Source organism: Leptodactylus fuscus, chromosome 7 (genome assembly GCF_031893055.1).
Source record: "Leptodactylus fuscus isolate aLepFus1 chromosome 7, aLepFus1.hap2, whole genome shotgun sequence".
Taxonomy (NCBI): Eukaryota; Metazoa; Chordata; class Amphibia; order Anura; family Leptodactylidae; genus Leptodactylus; species Leptodactylus fuscus.
Genome location: NC_134271.1, coordinates 151,000,604 through 151,020,295, shown reverse-complemented (window position 1 = coordinate 151,020,295; position 19,692 = coordinate 151,000,604). Strand labels below are relative to the sequence as shown.

The 19,692-nt window shown below is 41.7% G+C and overlaps 1 protein-coding gene across 1 annotated transcript in view; it reads left to right on the top strand.

Moving 5' to 3' along the window:
- LOC142214341 (NACHT, LRR and PYD domains-containing protein 12-like) overlaps positions 1 to 19,692 on the top strand; it is a 176,738-nt gene that overhangs the window by 27,293 nt on the left and 129,753 nt on the right. Inside the window, exons 6-11 of the mRNA XM_075283269.1 lie at positions 5,214 to 5,384; positions 6,752 to 6,922; positions 9,421 to 9,591; positions 11,424 to 11,594; positions 13,443 to 13,613; positions 16,790 to 16,960. Coding sequence (XP_075139370.1) covers positions 5,214 to 5,384; positions 6,752 to 6,922; positions 9,421 to 9,591; positions 11,424 to 11,594; positions 13,443 to 13,613; positions 16,790 to 16,960 — 1,026 coding nt within the window. The remainder of the gene's footprint in view (positions 1 to 5,213; positions 5,385 to 6,751; positions 6,923 to 9,420; positions 9,592 to 11,423; positions 11,595 to 13,442; positions 13,614 to 16,789; positions 16,961 to 19,692) is intronic.

Below are 19,692 nucleotides of genomic sequence, written 5' to 3'. Positions count from 1 at the left end.
TTGCATGCCTATGCTCACCCTCTCCAATTCCTCCTCCTCCTCCTCATACTCCTCCTCCTCCTCATACTCCTCCTCCATCAGCGCTGCACAATTCTGATCCTACTAGGATCAATCAACCCTGATACCCCCAACTCTGCTGGTTAGAGTGTCAATCCACCCTGATACCCCCAACTCTGCTGGTTAGAGTGTCAATCCACCCTGATTCCCCCCAACTCTGCTGGTTAGAGTTTCTACTCACTCCAGGGGCCAAAAACACTGCTGGTGCAAGGCTCTACACACTCCAAGGGCCATAAACACTGCTTTCTAAAGGCTCTACTCATGCCAAGGGCCAAAAGCACTGTAGTTCCAAGGCTCCACTCACTCCAAGGGCCAAAAACACTGCTGGTGCAAGGCTCTACTCAGTCCAAGGTCCAAAAACACTGCTTTCTAAAGGCTCTACTCATGCCAAGGGCCAAAAGCACTGTAGTTTAAAGGCTCCACTCACTCCAAGGGCCAAAATCACTGTATTTTAAAGGCTCTACTCACTCCTAGGGCCAAAAACACTGCTTTTTAAAGGCTCTACTCATGCCAAGGGCCAAAAACACTGCTTTTTAAAGGCTCAACTCACCCAAAGGGCCAACAAATCTCTGCTGGTGCAAGGCTGAACTAAGTTAAAGGGCCTAAAACTCTGCAGGTAGAAGGCTGAATTCACCTGAAGGGCCTCAATTTCTGCTGGTAACTCAGATTAAGGGCCTGTAACTTAATTTGGAAGGGCTCATGTTAAGGGCCTTAAAAGTGAATTTTGGAAGGTCTTAATCACACGCACACATCCACAATGACAGTTCAGGGTGGGGACTGAAGGATTTCCCATTGCCTATTCCATCTGTGGTTGTCATGGGGAACGTGATTTAAAGGGGTGCTTGTTAATGTTTGTTGAGCTTAAATTGGGGTTTGTGTCCATCCATTTGGGGAGTAAAGAATGTTAGAGTTGTCATTTACCTTACCCCAGGACCGACCAGGTAGACCATATAATCAGATATTAAAGACAGACACACATGAGTTAGATTTCTGTGCGTCCGGACAGAGCTCTGCAAAGTTCCGCCCAGAATCAGTTTATTTTATAGTAAGTATTGTCATTGAGAATTAACCAATCAAAGAGTATATCAGAAATTAACCAATCAGATTAGATCAAAATTCCACCAATACAGTTATTGTCAACAATCCTAAATTGTCCAATCATGTACTGACAGCCTAAAATAGTAGTACATGTGACTGGTCAGGCGTCATGCATAACCTGGCCAAAAATACATTCTTTTAGTATGCGACCAAAGAAATCTGGGGACTTTTTCCCTAAATCTGGCATCCATCATTGCTCTGCTAATTGGACTGAAAATGATAAACGTTGACAGCTATCTTCCTTATTTCTGAGAAAAACCGCAGAACAACAACAATGGCCCATCTGCCACAATTGCATATCTTGTTGACCACAATCTGAATGACTAACTTGTTGTCCCATACTTTTGGCAATCTCAACAGCACAAAAGGTTGAGTGCGGGTTAGACATGGATACTAAAAGACAAAATGGCCATCTGACCATTACAGACATAAAGTAATATACCATGAGTACATGGGTAAAGAACTACTCTAACAACTAGGTTTCCATGTATTTTCCCACTTTGATAGAGGTTTTTTTGAATGTGGAAAGTGTGTAGTTGTTAGGCTGTGATGTTGGGGTAATAGAGGGACTTGGACATGTTAGATGCCCCAGACATGCTTCCCCTGCTGTCCCAGTTGCATTGCAGAGGTGTTGGCATCATTTGCTGAGGTGTCATAGTGGACTTGGTGACCCTCCTGAGTCGAATGGTGGGATCCCCTGAAACAAAGCATTTTCTCCCATAGACTATAATGGGGTTCATTATTCGTTCGAATAGTCGAATATTGAGATGCTATTCATAACGAATACCGAACATTGAATATTTTACTGTTCGCTCATCTCTAGTCCTGAAGAAAGTTTGAGGTGCTGAGCTTCAGGTCCTCAAAGCACTGAACACGTTTAGTCTCCAAGTATTGGAGTGATGGCAAGAGGACGGGGGAAGAAAGACACAGAAAACAGGGGAATGGTCAGAGAGGAAGGCGAGGTCACCTTTAGGCAATTCTAACAGTAGGTGGGCATCACATACCTTATATAAAATGATCCTATGGGACTAATCTCACAACAAGAAAGGAGCAAACTGATCTCATGATCTCATGGTAAACGGATTGTCCAGGTTATTACATTGATGGCTTATTCTTAAGAGAGACCATAAATTTTAGGTAAGTAGAGTTTCGGCTTTCTGGATCCTGTTGGTCAGCTCTTCTGAAAGGACTACAGTGCTCATTCATTCACTACAGAATTTTTATTACTTACCTGCCAGGGTTTACACAAAGTGCAATCTTATTCATTGTGGCTGTTCCCAGTAATGTCCATTCAAGTGAAAGGGATGATGCTGCAATACCCAGAAAAATCTCTGTGAAATAGATGGTGTCCTGAGCGTAGCAGATTCTGGCATGTAGTGCTCGTACAGGTGTCTTTGGCTCTTCAAAATAATTGATTGGTGGGAAAAAAGGGATGATAAGCAGAGGATACTAACTTCAAACTCAACCATACCCTTCACTGACACTCACTTTTACACATTTTAACGTTTAAAGGGATCCTATCATTGGATACCCTTTTTTTCTGACTAACACGTAGGAATAGCCTTAAGAAAGGCTATTCTTCTCTTACCTTTAGATGTCTTCTCTGTGCCGCCGTTCGGTAGAAATACGCGTTTTCTTCAGTATGCAAATGAGTTCTCTCGCAGCACTTGGGGCGGTCCCCAGCGCTCAAATGGCACTGGGGGCCTCCCCAATGCTGTGAGAGAAATTTCCAGCGCTGCCTCTATCTTCTTCTGGAACACCCTCTCCCTGCATCTTCTTCCGTTCTGGGATTCAATATTCTAGGCATGCGCAGTCGGCTCTGCTATCTGGCCTTGAGGCAGAGCCGACTGCGCATGCCCAGGCCACAAGAAAATGGCCACTTACACAGTAAGCTGGTTTACACAGCCATTTTCTTGTGCCCCGGGTATGCGCAGTCGGCGATGCCCAAGGCCCGATGGCAGAGCCAACTGCGCATGTCTAGAAGATTGAACCCCAGGACGGAAGAAGACGCAGGGAGAGGGCGTTCCAGAAAAAGATAAAGGCGGCACTGGAGATTTCTCTCGCAGCATTGGGGACGCTCCCAGTGCTGTTTGAGTGCTGGGGACCGCCTCCAGTGCTGGGAAAGAACTCATTTGCATACCAAAATCACCCTTTTATGAGGCAAGTTGCTTGCCCATGCTTTTTTTTAGACACACATGGTAGTTATATTTGAAAAAGCAATTGTTTTTTTAGAATAAGTAGCCCGTTTTGATGAATTGTACTCGTAGGTCCAACAGACTTATTATTATTCGGGGGCCAAATTTGTGGCTGAGAGCCAAGTTTAAAGCCGCCAAAAATGATTCATTTATGGAAACAGAATGCCACACCACTGTTTTGGGATTGGAAGAAACTATAGTGGGGTTGTTTGTTTTATTTTCTTGTTATTATGCAAATAGAGTGACAGTGGCAAGTATACAATTAGAAGAAAAATTTGTGGCATTGTCATTGTGCCTGCCACATGAAAACTGGAGCGATAAAGAATTTACTAAATTGAAAAAAAAGGCACAAAAATTTTTCACTTTATGAAGGCAAATGCAACACCAATGAGTGCCAATTAAAAAATTTGATGAAAGTTTTTGACACACTATCAGCTGGTCTGGCTTGCCATCTAAAAACAGCTAGAATATACTATGACATGGAATTCTATAAACCTGGATTCACCTGCTGGCTGTCCCTTTATGGGAGCATATGTCACATCAACATTGTGTTGGTGGACTGAGAATTTACAGAATTTCAAGAAAAAATTGGGGCAAACCGTCAATGTGCCTGGCCTGCCAAATGAAAAAGCTGGACTATCTTCTAAAAGTTATTATGAAGTAGAAGTTGTTCTTCTCTTTCCTCTCACAGTTACCCACTCCATTGTGTCTGTGGTTTGGCCATATAGTTATCATTCACCCTATACTGCTGCACAAACTAACACTGAGTGTATGTCTTTTTGTTTGATTTTACAAAAACTATTTACAAATAGAAAAGCCCTAAAAAGATGACCTGGTCAGTGACTAATAGTGAACTGCATCAGACAGCTTTTTTTTTTGCACTACAATGGCAGCAGCTTGTATGTTAATTGGGTAACCTAAAATAAAACCTTTAGCAAAAGGAAATCTTTTTAGTTTAAGGGCTCGTTCACACAGAGTAAACGCGCCGCGCATTGTGGCGCATTTACGGCGCGTGTACGCCGCGTTTTTTTACGGTGCGCGATTACGCCGCGTTTACTCCGTGTGAACGAGCCCTAACACAGGCCACAAGACTGTTTATTGGGTGAGCAACAAAAAACCCCTTAAGAAACAGATTTTTTTCAGATTTGCAGGCTCCCTCACACTGTTTATTCAGTGAGCTAAAAAAAAACAAAAGGTGACCACCAGTGTCCGCCTGTGCCCTGTCTGTGGGGAAAACTTTTTTTTTTTTTTTGTTTTTTTAGCCGGACACAAAGTCCTGCATGTCTGACTTTGTGTCCGGCTAAAAAAAACGGTTTCCCCGCCAACAGGCCACAGGCAGACACTGGTGGTCACCTTTACAAACCCATTCAATTGAATGGGTTATAAAGGTGACTGCCGGGTTTCCATCCCCTGTCCAGTTTCGCTGGGACTGAAGATGGAAACCTGACAGAATGCAGACACCGAGCACAAGCGTGAATGTCCTCTGAGATTGAAAATTGAGTGTCCCTCTGCACCCCACAGTTGCATTCATCTCCATTTTTTCTCAATAACACATAGGAATAGCCTTAAGAAAGACATCTAAAGGTAGGAGAAGAATAGCCTTTCTTTAGGCTATTCCTACGTGTTATCGAGAAAAAATGTCATTTTAATGGTAGAATCCCTTTAAACTATATTTCGGCCCTCCAATGGTCTGAGGGACAGTGAACTGGCCCACTGTTTAAAAAGTTTGAGGACCCCTGGTCTACACTATATTTTACCAACAGTGAGAGGGCACATTTTCTTTTCACATGCACAATCTAAAGATTTTAGAGTAATATTATGTGACACATCACAAACATCTCACCTTTTTATTTATTCTTACAGATTAGCTAAGAATAATCTACCAGACACTGCCTGCACCCAGTTGGCCTCTATAATAAGGAATAACCAGTCCCTGAAGATACTTGACCTGTCTAATAACAGTCTGTCTGGTCCTCACTTCAGTGACTTGATGGCCGCTCTGTCCAGTCCAGACTGCAGTATAGAGGAATTACGGTGAGTATAAGAGATGTGTACAGGAGGAGACATGTGGGGACAACTTGTTATAAATATCATGGCAGGCCTAGAGCATTTGTTTGAGCTGTACTTACCATGACACCTGATCATCTTACTGGGTCAGTGATTGCTTTACAATGCGAATCTACATTTCATGTAATACCACGTACATGCCGTGCTCATAATTGACGGTGACATGTAAGTGGTGGATGTCCATCATTGTAGCACCAATCCTGGTCATTCTGCAGGGTTTTAGCTGAACTTACTATATAGCCAATATCTGCTGCTGATGGAACCTAAGCTTGCCCCAACCCTGAGCCATAAGTGTATAAGTGGAGGTGTATAAAGGAGTTATATATTAATCTTTAAACTACTCTAGACATACAGAAAATGAACATATTGGTTAAATGAAACTTTTCATAACCCCAGGAAAACAAAGATCTGTGGTGGTGATAGGTAAGTAATAGGTAAGCATATTTGAATGTAGGATGTGTAGGGGGTAATCATAGAGGGCAGCATACAGAGGCACTGTTCTCCTAACTGTATGATTATCCTCTGACCCTGGTCTATAGTCTCTCACTCTGCCAAATCAGTATCCCTGCGCTATGCTGAGGAGGTCCAAAAGACAGAAACAGCGCTGTCCATAGCTGGGAATATGTTCCTTTTGGAATAGAAATACTAATTTGGCAATTAAATCCGCATCATGATAGTAGACTTATTAACTGAGTCATGCGTGATGTTCAGGAGGCTGCCCTTTAGAGGGCGGCATACAGAGTGCACTGTTCTCCTAATTACATCCTGAAGAATAGATTTGCGTTTTTTTTATCTAGGATGTGTGGTAAGGGATCTTTTCTAGGGGTTGGTAGGAGGTCTAGTCCATGGTGTGTTTAAGGTCTCTGGGGTTCTCGTAGGAGATCTGATTTAGGGACTGTAATATTTAGGGGATCTTGAGTTTGTACTTATTCTAGGGTCTGGTGCGGATTCTAACTGAGTGTACAGAATTTGTATTGCTATAGTGGTTGCAGAGGGCAGCAGGTTGGAAGGTCAAAGATGTCTCTACAGTAAATTTGACAATTATTAGTATAAGCCATTGTGGCAGTCTAGGTGGATTGAGGAGATGATCGAAAGGAACAGCCATATCAGAGAAGACATCACCAGTGTGTTACTGAATCTTAGAGGAGCTGTCATTTTTCCTGACATAATGATCTTAGAAGATACTGTACATTTATTCCACAAAAATCTTCTTGTAGCTCAGACCTCATTGACAACTAGTTGTGACAATATTTACTAAAAGTCAGGGGACAATGTGCAGATTTTATACTAACTCTATATAGCTGTGTCAACCTCATCTCATCTTCTTGTTACAGTTTGGATTTTAATAATCTACCAGACACTTCCTGCACCCAGTTGGCGTCTGGAATAAGGAATAACCAATCCCTTAAGATACTTGACTTGTCTGGTAACCCTCTGTTTGGTCCTGACTTCAGTGACTTGATGGCCACTCTGTCCAGTCCAGCCTGCAGGATAGAGGAATTACAGTGAGTATACGAGATGTGTACAGGAGGAGACATGTGGGGACAAGTTATACAGGGATTTCATTCTATTTTATGCTTTTCCGCACCATTGTTATGTCTATGAGATAAACTGATGACTGCACCTTCATATGTGGTATCTCTACTACTGTCTGACTGTCTCATATCCTCATATCACTTCTTCTCTCTATGTCATATAAATGTCATCTACCACTATTATTATTACTATCCCACTAGTGTGTCACCTTATCTGATGCCCGGTGCTTCAGTCATGTTAATTCGTCACACATCTGTGATGTACAACTGCTCCTCTACAAGTGATAAGTACCAAATCTCCATGCTGAAGTTACTGTCGGGAGTTACACTGTGATAAGGGAGGCTTTTAGGACTTTTATTATCACTTTTATCTACAAAATGTAACTGTTTACTCAGTCGCAGTAGGGAGTCTAGCTAGAGCTCACACTAAGGCTGCATTCACACAGAGTAACGCCAGGCGTCATTTGTGTGTAATTTGTGTGTCTTTTACGGCCGTCATAAAACGTTTACATAGAGTTCTATAGGAAAAGACGTCCGTAATTTACGGCCGTCATTTACGGCCGTCATTACAATGACGACCGTGAATGACGGCCGTAAATGACGGCCGTCTTTCCCTATAGAACTCTATGTAAACGTTTTATGACGGCCGTAAAAGACACACAAATTACACACAAATGACGCCTGGCGTTACTCTGTGTGAATGCAGCCTAACAGTTTACAGCCCTCCACTATACTAAACTACTGGGTAATTTACACATGGACTAGAGGTTCAGTAAATAAGCCATACTGAATATAAAACCAGATAAAACCTAATTTTTGTTGAAAAACTATATACATGTGAAACCCTGTGATTTTAATATGTTTTTGTGCAATAGTATATATAAAAACTATTTTGCTTTAGGAAAAAGAAGCAACATGTATTTTTTTTTACATTTTATACCATACTTCTACTTCTAGCAGAAAAAATATTAAACTTATTTAACAAATAAGACTAGCTATTGTAAGCCTTATGTGTCCTGAAAAAAGTGATAAAAATAGTTGGGATATGCAAAGCCATGAACAAGCTATTGCTGTGTAAAGCAGGCATACCAAAGTGCTAAATTTGGCCTGAGTATTGGGGAATGAATAATGCTTGGTCCTGAAGGGTTAACTGACATCATTTATATATTCCAACCAACATATACACACCATAATCATATGATACACCTTATATACACCAATGACACTGCACATAGGCTCAAGGCATCACAGACAAGTACAATGGAGTACCGAGCAACACACTCCTGTCACCTTTTCTAATAGTACAAATAGGTTGACAGTTCAGAAACTTGTAAACTGGAGACCATCAGCAACAGTGGAAACATCCAACACCCCCAAGGGGAGAAGCAAATATGTAGAAAGACCGGTGGATGGAAAAGACACTGCGCTACTCCATAGATGTTGAATACACACGCACTTTATTGAGGTTTCTTACACACGACGCATTGGACAGCGTTTCGGGGGAATACACTTTTATCAAGTGTATAACCGCATTCCTATACACTACGCATCTCTGCAGAAAGCCTATTACTAGACCTCCTGTAAGGATACGCGTGTATATCGGTTATACACTTGATAAAGGGGTATTCCCCGAAACGCTGTCCAATGCGTCGTGTGTAAGAAACCTCAATAAAGTGCGTGTGTATTCGACAGCTATGGAGTAGCGCAGTGTCTTTTCCATCCACCGGTCTTTCTACATGATTCCAAATAGTCTCATAGAGTCAATGCCTGGATTACTAATTGGACGAGAAAAAAAGCATAATAAGAGCAATGGTCTTACATTCTGTATTAATATGCAAATTTCCCATTTCCTCGTCACACTTTCTCTTTTACTGCTTCTATGAACAGCATTTGGGATACCTGTGTACCCCTTTCCAAATGGTGTGGTATAATCTGATCCCCAAACTAGGGATTTCACTTTGTTGTATTTGAGCTTCCCATTCCCTTCTGGAAGAAAAGGAAATAAATATATGCCTACCGGACAGGCTGGTAACACACCGCATGTGTGACATCTTTTTCCAACATAACTTCACAGTAATAGTTTTTTTTTTTTATATCAGGCCTGATAATTCAATTAGGCTCTATTCAATGGGAATAATGCTTTTACGTGTTGCTTCCAATTAGAATTATGATACTAAATGATGTATACATACATTAAATATATTGTATTTATCTGCAGAGTAACCTCATCCAGACATGAGAGCAGAAATCAACAACATATGGACAGCTACATATGCAGATGAAGGGGTGGGGGGGAGTTAGACAATGGTCAGCATAGTAACATTAATGTTTGCAACCCTTTATGCTCAAACTACCTTATGAACTTCCAAACCCACCCCCGGAAGGCAATTTTTCTCTTTCACAATATAAAGATTTTGTACTTTTTTACTGTATATTATCCCTCACATCTCATATTCGTATTCTTACAGTTTGGCTGGTAATAATCTACAAGACACTTCCTGCACCCAGTTGGCCTCTGTAATAAGGAATAACCAGTCCCTGAAGATACTTGACCTGTCTTATAACAGTTTGTATGGTCCTCAATTTAGTGACTTGATGGCCGCTCTGTCCAGTCCAGCCTGCAGGATAGAGGAATTACAGTGAGTATACGAGATGTGTACAGGACTGTGATTTGGGGGCCACCTGTACTATAAATTAGCACATCACTCAGACTACACATATCCTGAAATGAAATTAAGTCTAAAAATAGTGTCAAGATTTCTAGAGATAGATATACCTAGATATTTCATTTGGTCCACCACTAACATACAAATTCAGTGAAGTATTATAGCCATGAATTGGTAACAGGACTGACTTCATCCAATTCATTTTCATACCAGCATGATATTCTTGGGTTTTAATAATCTTAACTTTTTATAGGTACAGAGGAATTTAACCCTGTAAAAAATATAATAATAATAATACAATTTATTTATATAGTGACAACATTCTGCAGCACTTTACAAAATGTAGGGTTCGTGTATACATAAAAAGGATACATTACAAAGAAGTAGTTAATTTAAACAAGGGACTGCGAACACTGTTCCCAAGAGCTTACATTCTATAGGGTAGAGTGGGTGACAGAAGAGGTAGCAGGGGCGGCATCGGAGGTAGCATTGCTTATACAGGGGTCAGACAATTTTTTTGGGCAGTAGACAGAACTGAGGGAGGAAATGTATGGAGGTGCAGCATTATGGAGAGCCTTGTGGAGGAGGGGGATAACTTTATATTTTATTCTGTAATGAATAGGCAGCCAATATAGCGACCGGCACAGACCGGAGGCATCGCTGTAGCGTCTAGACTGATAGATGAGCCTGGCCGCTGCATTCAGAATAGATTGTAGAGGGGAGAGTTTAGTGAGGGGAAGACCGATTAGTAAGGAGTTACAGTAGTCAAGGCGAGGATGAATCAGAGAGACAATAATTGTCTTTAATGTGTCTATGGTAAGGAAAGGGCGTATTCTGGAGATGTTTTTGAGGTGGAGGTGACAGGCGCGTGCAAGTGATTTGATATGGGGGTTGAAGGAAAGGTCTTCAAAAAAAAGGAAAGGAGAGTCAAACATAACCCCGAGGCAGTGGGCATGCTGCCTAGGAGTTATAGTAAGGCCGGAGACTGCAATGGATATATCAGGGACAAATGTAATATCAAATTATCATTGTATAATATTCCCTGATTACCTGTTTTTTAACCCATAACGTGTTGTCGCTCTCTAATAATTTCTGCCAATGTTTACATTCCTAGGTCAAAGGGCAGGGTGACAAAGATCACCCCTACCATGTGCCCTGTTATGCATGTGATGCAATATTGTTTTTGCTCAATCTTGCACCGGCCACGTTATTTATGCAATCCCCAAAAAGCATTTCTAATATTACACACAGCACATCTTCCAGGTGTATCTCTCACTTGATCCATGTTTAGCACATTTTTCAAACTCAAGGCAGGTTGGCCCATCAAGACTTTATGAATAATTTTATAACCAATATTCAATAGGACGGCATGCCTTCATGTCTAGCACATCTTTGCTTCCTTCAATATTAACACAATCAGAGCTTTCAACATCGATATCAAAGGAGCCGCACAATCTGAATTTGTAAGTGGCTGAAGAAGAAGTCTCTGTGGTTTGAAAGCTTGCGAAGGTAATTTTTCTGGTCAGCCAATAAAGTAGTTTGATCTACATGTTCAGTAAAATATTTATTATACTAAAAAAAATAAGTTTCACTGGGATAGAGATTCTAATGTCCAATAATAGAGGATTGCGATCAGAAAGATCAGGATCAGAAAGAAAGGGTGTGTAAGTAATCCGCTCTACCAATTGAGTATAATCATCATTTACAGTAGCTCAACGTTGAGTCTTCTCTAGATACACAGCAGTATACAGAAATACGCTAGAAAATCTGGGATGGATCACCTATATCTCACCTTATTTTTACAGTTTGGATGACAATGACTTGCTAGACACTTCCTGCAAGCAGTTGGTATCTGTGATAACAAATAATAAGTTCCTGAAGAAGATTGTCCTGTCTAAGAACCATCTGTCTGGTCCTCACTTCAGTGACTTGATGGCCGCTCTGTCCAGTCCAGACTGCAGGATAGAGGAATTACAGTGAGTATAAGAGATGTGTACAGGAGGAGACATGTGGGGACAAGTTATACAGGGATTTTATTCTATTTTATGTTCCTCCGCACCATTGTTATGTCTATGAGATAAACTGCCGACTGCACCTTCATATGTGACGTCTACTAATGTCTGACTGTCTCGTCTCCTCATATCACTTCTCCTCTCTATGTCATATATGAAATGTCATTTACCACTATTATTATTACTATTACACTATTGTATATGGAGTCTTATCAGACAGCGTGAGGAGCCGCATCCCATGGAAACACATTGGGGACATTTATATCACGTGTATCACTTTTTAATAGGCCATAAGATGTGTTCCTAGTACTGCACTCAGTTCTGCGTTGTCGTTGGAGAATATGTTGGCAGCTCCCAGTGAGGGCTGTCCGGGGAGCAGCAGCCAATGAGGAGTGTCCTAGACAAGGACGGTCCCACAGAAAGGCTCTCCCTGTTTCTCCCAAAAACTCCACTCCCGATGCTCTCTCAGTCTGATCTGACCACTGTGGCTGATACAACTTCCTTGAACCAAGTGTATAGCTGTTATATGTTCTTTGTAAGGGAACTAATAGTTAGGCAATTCCCTAGTGCTGTTGCTGGAACAATGGAATAAGGGAAAGCTAGAGATAGTGTGTCTTAAACTTGACCCAGCCCCTGTCCCTACTTACTTGCCACACTGTCCTAGTGACAGGAGCAACTTGGCAACGGTCCTTTCTCTCAATAATTGTACACAGAACAAGACAAGACAAACAACACAGAAGAGGAGTCAGCAAGAGAAGGGTCAAAGCCAGAGAGACAAAGCAGTGCAAAATAGTAATCCAAAGAGAGAGGTCACAAGGAAAGCCAAAAGTCAGAGGTCAGTAATACAATAGTAGCAGAAAGAGGAGCTTAGTAAGGACAAAGTCTAAGGACAGAATAGCCCTCAAACCTGTGTGGGCTGAAAACCTGTTTGTAGGAAGCCCAGGACCTGCCCTAAACTTGATTGGTAGACAGGCTGTCAATCACACAGGCAAGGCTAAGATTAACTACTAGATGGACAGAGGGAAACAAGGTGCAGGAGATGGGTGTGGTGGAAATTCAATTACACAGGATAGGTAATATAGAGCGGTGTTCATACAGAGCAAGAAAAAACTCTAAGTAAAGAATCAAACTGAACCCGCCTCTTGCGCCGCAGTGTGTGAGTGGAGGGTGGCTCAGAGACCCGAACAGGCAGAGATGTTACATTCATAACACTCACCCACTACAATGGATTGGAGCACAGACTCGTTTTCTTTCTGCACTGAGAAGAAACTACTAAATTCCCTGAAGATTGTCCATCATCTTTATGTTCGGCATAAAACATGTCGGGTAGGAAGTGTTTGTTCACTCTGTTCCCACCTATCAAGGCTCCATCTATCAAGTCCCTAGCACTTCAGGATTCCATAAGACAGTTATTATGAGTGCACTTTAATATATTTCTATTACTGATCTGTATAACAAGCTGTAGATCAGCAAAGGGTAAGTTCTATATAATTGGGAATTTGGGAATTGATTATCTGTAGGATTGGTGTGTGTAAGACTCTGTACCACCTAGCGCATGCTTATTTGATTATGACCCCTTATCAATGTGACAAGTAAAGGTGTCCGAGTGTCATTGGAGTGCCTTCCATTGACATACATTGGAACCCCCTCAGCCTGTACACTTAGTCATGTGCATGAAGCCTAAGATGCAACGGAAACTCAGTTCTTCAACATGTGCCATATTGTTAGAAGACACATTTACTATACAAGTAGAGAGGGTGGCTAAAATAAAATCATTCTAGTCACCCACATCTTGTCTTTATATTGTTATAGTTTGGATCAAAATAATCTACCAAACACTTCCTGCACCCACTTGGCCTCTGTAATAAGGAGTAACCAGTCCCTGAAGATACTTGACCTGTCTCACAACCATCTGTCCGGTCCTCACTTCAGTGACTTGATGGCCGCTCTGTCCAGTTCAGCCTGCAGGATAGAGAAATTACGGTGAGTATAAGAGATGTGTAGAGGAGGAGACGTGTGGGGACAAGTTATACAGGGATTTTATTCTATTTTATGCTCCTCTGCACCATTGTTATATCTATGAAATAAACCAGATTATAATGATCAGAGGCCCAGGGGAGGTGAGGTGAACATTCTTTCCACAACTACATCTTAATGACCCTGACCTAGATCATCGTCCTCCTCAATCAACAAAGGGCAATGACATTAACTAAGAGGTGGAAACTCGTTGCATGACTGTAAGGGCTTCCTTTAAGATATACAATAGAGGCGTCACATCACTGATGCTGCAGTCATCCCTGCTGACATTTTTGGTGGCTTCTTCAAAGGGCTTGAGAAACCAGAAAACTTCCTTTATGAGCCTCCAATAACGTATCTTGAAACAACACATTATCCCTGTGGTCAACTGGATACAATAATTGTTCACCACTTTCTGCTGCTCACACAGATGCTCCAGCATGTTTAAGCGTCCACCAAGTTGGAACATCGCAGTTTAGGTGTTGCAAAGGCAGACCATTTTGTCTCTGTAAATTGAGTAGGTAGTTTTTCTTGTGACATAAGAATGGCTGAAATGTGCAGAGATTTTTCTTGCCCATTAGGAGCATCTCTTTTCAGTTATTATAAAGTTAATAAAGCAGTAAACCACCAGATTATGAACAAGTGCCATACAAGGACTATGTGGTATTTGTCCTAACTGGAGTGCAACAACAATATTTGTGCCATTGTCGCTGGCAATGCTGCCCAGCTGGATTTGACGAGGAGCCATCCAGCAGGTTTCTTGCTGCAGAATACAGTAAAGCAGCTCCTCTGTTGTGTGGTTCCTCTGATCCAGGCTCATTAATTGAAAAATCACATAGCAGCACTTTGCTTTAACTTATGAAATGAGGGGGAAAAAAAGGAAGAGGAGTGGAAGCAATGGTTTGCCCTGGTGAGCATGGTGGCAAGAAATAGTCAAGAGAGGAGGAAGTCGAGGAGGTGGATGGTCTTGTATGGTGTTGGAGCAGGGGCTTCACAATCAGGGTGAAAATAGCACATGATCTTCCCTTGTTTCTGGACTGCCGCTCCAAAAATTGACCCAGGGGCATGAAAGCCATGTATTGTCCTTGCCCGTAATTGCTGCTCCATAATTTTAATGATGTCATACAAATTTCCCCAGACTGAGATATCTAAGGAAATAAAGCAGAGACAGCTTTTTCTAGATAATTAATGGTGGCTAGGTATCCTCCATTGAGTGCATACAATCAGTTGGTGAAATACAGTGGAATCCACTAAGTGCTACGTCAGAAACGGCACCACCAATGGCTTGGCCAGGTGTGAATTAACTTGCAAAACTACCAAACAAATGGGCATATATTGCTGTTTCCTGGCCACACATTCCCTTATAGATGACTAATATTGGTGTGGAAGAGGATGAATAGAATAAGAAACCATTGGTGATGATGATGATGACCATGTGCTGTGTGCAGATTTGGCCTGCCTACCAGGAAGATCACAGGGAAGACTACGAGAACAGCCATGCTGCCACTGCCACTGTCAAGTCTATTTTTCCAAATAAAGGAATGTAGAGATGTCGTTCATACTTTTGATCCTGCATGGCCATGGCTAAGTTTCTGTTTGCAGATCATGCTCATTGTTATAAATTCATTGTTTGGCAATGTACTAAAAAATTCTCACAAGGCAAATTACCATGAGCAGTTGCTTTCGCCAGCAGCAGCGGAAACATGTCTGCCACTACTACCACCACACCCAAGCTTTCGCTAACTCTTCCCTGGGCAGGCTTTTCATCCGATATCACCTTGTCATGCTGACACGGTTGCTAGGTCCTATGATCAAAATAATCATCATCGGCATTGTCTTCATCATCTTGCTGCTTCTTTCTGACACATCGTGGAAATGCAAACTTTCATAATTTCCCATCCAAATATCCTCCTAGCTTTCCTACCCAAATAACTACCAGTAGTAGTACCACACCCTCAGGTATGATACAGCAGACACAAGCCGGCTATGGCGGACGCCGTAGTTAAATACTCGGCATCCGTTGTACTAGTATGGTGGATGTCAGGAAGGGGTTAAATAACTGAGGTTTGTTTTTTCGGTTTTGTGCAGGTGGAATCAGTGCTTTGCTGTTAGAACAGCAGTATGTATTTAATAAAAATGTTAAATCTTGCCAAAAAGCCCTTAATAAAACATTTTAAATTAATGGGATTATCTTGTCAGTAAAAAAAATATTATGTTTAAATACTGTGTATATAGATGAAACCACTTTATTGCACAACAGATAGACAAGGTTTACATACCCTGCCTCTGTTTCTTTGTAATTCTATATTAAAAGCAGCCATTTGCTCAGTTTCGTTAAAGACTGAACAATTTGGAATAATCAAGACAAACCCAGCTCGTGATGAAGCGGTTTCTCATGTCTACTCGAGGGGGCCCCAGTGTTTATACCAGTAGACGTTAGTATAATGGTCAGGTACAAGCAGGTAGTCTTGACAAGCAGCTATGTTCAGATATTGGATCCAAGGCAGATGGCAAGATACAGACATTAGGAACAAGTCAAGGGTTTATCACAAGTAACAGACAGTTCAGGTCAGGTACAATAGACAGGTGTGAGATGAAGACGTAATGCACTAACTCATTGGCAGACTAGTATAGCATTGGCTTGCTTTGTCTTTCATTGCCAAGCCCCACTATATCTTGACATTTTATTGTACTGTAACTAGAGTAAATTTGTGTCATACATGTTAAACCAATAGTCAGTAATATAATATTAAATAAGCATTTTTTTCTTTATCTTTGCTATTAAATGGATATTATAGGCAGAAGGTGGCATCCCTCACAGTATATATATATTCTCCCAAGTGAGAACCCTCAGCACTAGCCATGAGTATAAACCAAGCTCCAGTACATGCGGAACTGTGATAAAAGTTCTTGGTTGCTTTGTTTAATTGAATGGGTTTATTCTCCTTGGTCAAGAATTTTACCACCTTGCTACTAAATAAATAGAAATGTATACACCTCTTATAGTCCATAGCAGTATGAGTGACTATAAGTGATGAACCCAGGACCAACTTACTGTAAATTATTCAGAATGGGAGCAATTATTTCTTATTGATAACGGTCATTAAAAAATTGTAATGTTTTAAGCCTTCTTATTCTTACAGTTTGGCTTATAATGATCTACCAGACACTTCCTGCACCCAGTTGGCCTCTGTAATAAGGAATAACCAGTCCCTGAAGATACTTGACCTGTCCTATAACCATCTGTATGGTCCTCACTTCAGTGAATTGATGGTCGCTCTGTCCAGTCCAGCCTGCAGGATAGAGGAATTACGGTGAGTATAACACTGGTCTACATCAATTTCATTGATTTGATGGTAACATGTGATCTCTATGCAATTTAGAGTGCTGAATCCAAAAATCACATCTGCTTTCTCTGGTCAGATCCAGCTTTCCTGCAAAATTCAGTTTACTGATAAACTCAAAATTTGTGCATAAAGCTTATGCTGGAAAAAAATTGGGCACCGTATAAAGTGTGCAGGATATGCTTTGAAAGCCTCAGGCAGTGGACTAGGGGTACGAGAAAGAGTCTTAGCTTTGGAGTTCCAATGGTGTAGCGAGAGCCGTGAAACCATGTTGATAACTGCTACTTCTGCATGGTCAATATAGCAGGCATTACCACAAAAACAAGATCTTCTATCCAGTACCCAAATCTAGCCTTAGCTCTGAGACCGGTTGCTCACTGCGACAAAGTTCATATACCTGTCTATACCACTTTGGAAATTTCAGATGACAATGAATTCAGTCAGTCCAATGTATCAATAGGCATCGATGACAAAGATTACGTGACCCCAGAAGTTGATACCAACATGTGCCAGCAATTTAACCAAGCTGAATTGAACGACCTTGTATGAGATCTTGATCTGCTGAAGTCATCAGCAGAGTTTCCGGGTTCAAGACTGAAGGAAAAGAACCTGTTGGCACCGGCGACCACATTTATGTATCGTGATAGAAAGATCTTCTGAAGTATTTCCGTATGGAGGATGAGCTTGTGTATTGCATTGATGTCAAAGGACTTATTCAGTCAATGGGATGTGATTGTTATGTAACTGAAGAATGGAGACTTTTCATTGACAGCTGCAAGAGAAGACTTAAATATGTGTTACTTCACAATGGAAATAAATTGGCTTCTATTCCAATTGCTCACTCCTTGGTTCTGAAGGAAACATGACTCCATGAGAACTATTCTCCAGAAAATCAAATGCAACAATCATTCCTGGATTTTATGTGGCGACTTGAAGGTTATATCCCTGCTTCTATGACAGCAAAGTGGCTACACCAAATTTTCATGCTTCTTATGCCACTGGGACAGTCGATCAAAGGCTGAACATTATACAAGAAAGGAATGGCCAGTAAGAAAGAATTTCAAGTTCGGTGAGAAGAATATTAAAGGGATTCTACCACTAAAACACATTTTTTTCTAGTTAACACGTCGGAATAACCTTTAGAAAGGCTATTCGTCTCCTACCTTTGGAAGGGCTCTCCACCGTGCCGTTCGTTCAAAATACCGGTTTGTATCGGTATGCTAATTAGTTCTCTCGCAGCGATGGGGGCGTCCCCATTGCAGCTCGAAAACCGACCGCAGCGCCGCCTCTATGGTCTTGGGTATCCTCCCCTTCCTTCTTCAGCGTCCTGTCGGACGCCTGCGCAGTACGCTCTGTTCGGCGAAGATTGCCGAACGTATTGCGCATGCGCGAAATTGCGGTGGCCGCACTATGGCTGGGACCGCAATTTCGTGCATGCGCAGTACGTTCGGCAATCTTCGCCGAACAGAGCGTACTACGCAGGCGTCCGACAGGACTCTGAAGAAGGAAGGGGAGGATACCCAAGACCATAGAGGCGGCGCTGTGGTCGGTTTTCGAGCTGCAATGGAGACGCCCCCATCGCTGCGAGAGAACTAATTAGCATACAAACCAGTATTTTGAACGAACGGTGCGGCGGAGAGCACTTCCAAAGGTAGGAGACGAATAGCCTTTCTAAAGGCTATTCCGACGTGTTAACTAGAAAAAAATGTGTTTTAGTGGTAGAATCCCTTTAAGAATGAACCATTTGTTAATCCATAAAGTGTAACCCCCTCCTCTGCACATAAAATTAGGGCTGATGAAACAATGCATTAGGGCCTTGGATCGAGATGGTGAATGCTTCAAGTACATCTGTGAGAAATTCCCTGCTCTTTCGATTGAGAAGTTGAAAGCTGGCATATTTGATGGCCCGCAAATTTGGCTTCTAACCAGAGACAGAGAATTCCTTGACACCATGAAAACCACAGAAAATGTCTGGTCTGATTTTTCCAACCTCATCACAAACTACCTTGGCAACTACAGTACAGACCAAAAGTTCGGACACACCTTCTCACGCAAAGAGTTTTCTGTATTTCCATGACAATGAAAATTGTAGATTCACACTGAAGGCATCAAAACTATGAATTACCACATGTGGAATTATATACTTAACAAAAAAGTGTGAAACAACTGACAATCTGTCTTCTATTCTAGGTTTTTCAAAGTAGCCACCTTTTGCTTTGATTACTACTTTTCACACTCTTGGCAGTGCCTTGATGAGTTTCAAGAGGTAGTCACCAGAAATGGTCTTCACTTCGCAGGTGTGCCCTGTCAGGTTTAATAAGTGGGATTTCTTGCCTTATAAATGGGATTGGGACCATCAGTTGTGTTGTGAAGAAGTCAGGTGGATACACAGCTGATAGTCCTACTGAATAGACTGTTAGAATTTGTATTATGGCAAGAAAAAAGCAGCTAAGTAAAGAAAAACGAGTGGCCATCATTACTTTAAGAAATGAAGGTCAGTGAGTACGTAAAATTGGGAAAACTTTGAAAGTGTCCCCAAGTGCAGTTGCAAAAACCATCAAGCGCTACAAAGAAACTGGCTCACATGAGGACCGCTCCAGCAAAGGAAGACCAAGAGTCACCTCTGCTGCCGAGGATAAGTTCATCCGAGTCACCAGCGTCAGTAATCGCAGGTTAACAGCAGCTCAGATTAGAGAACAGGT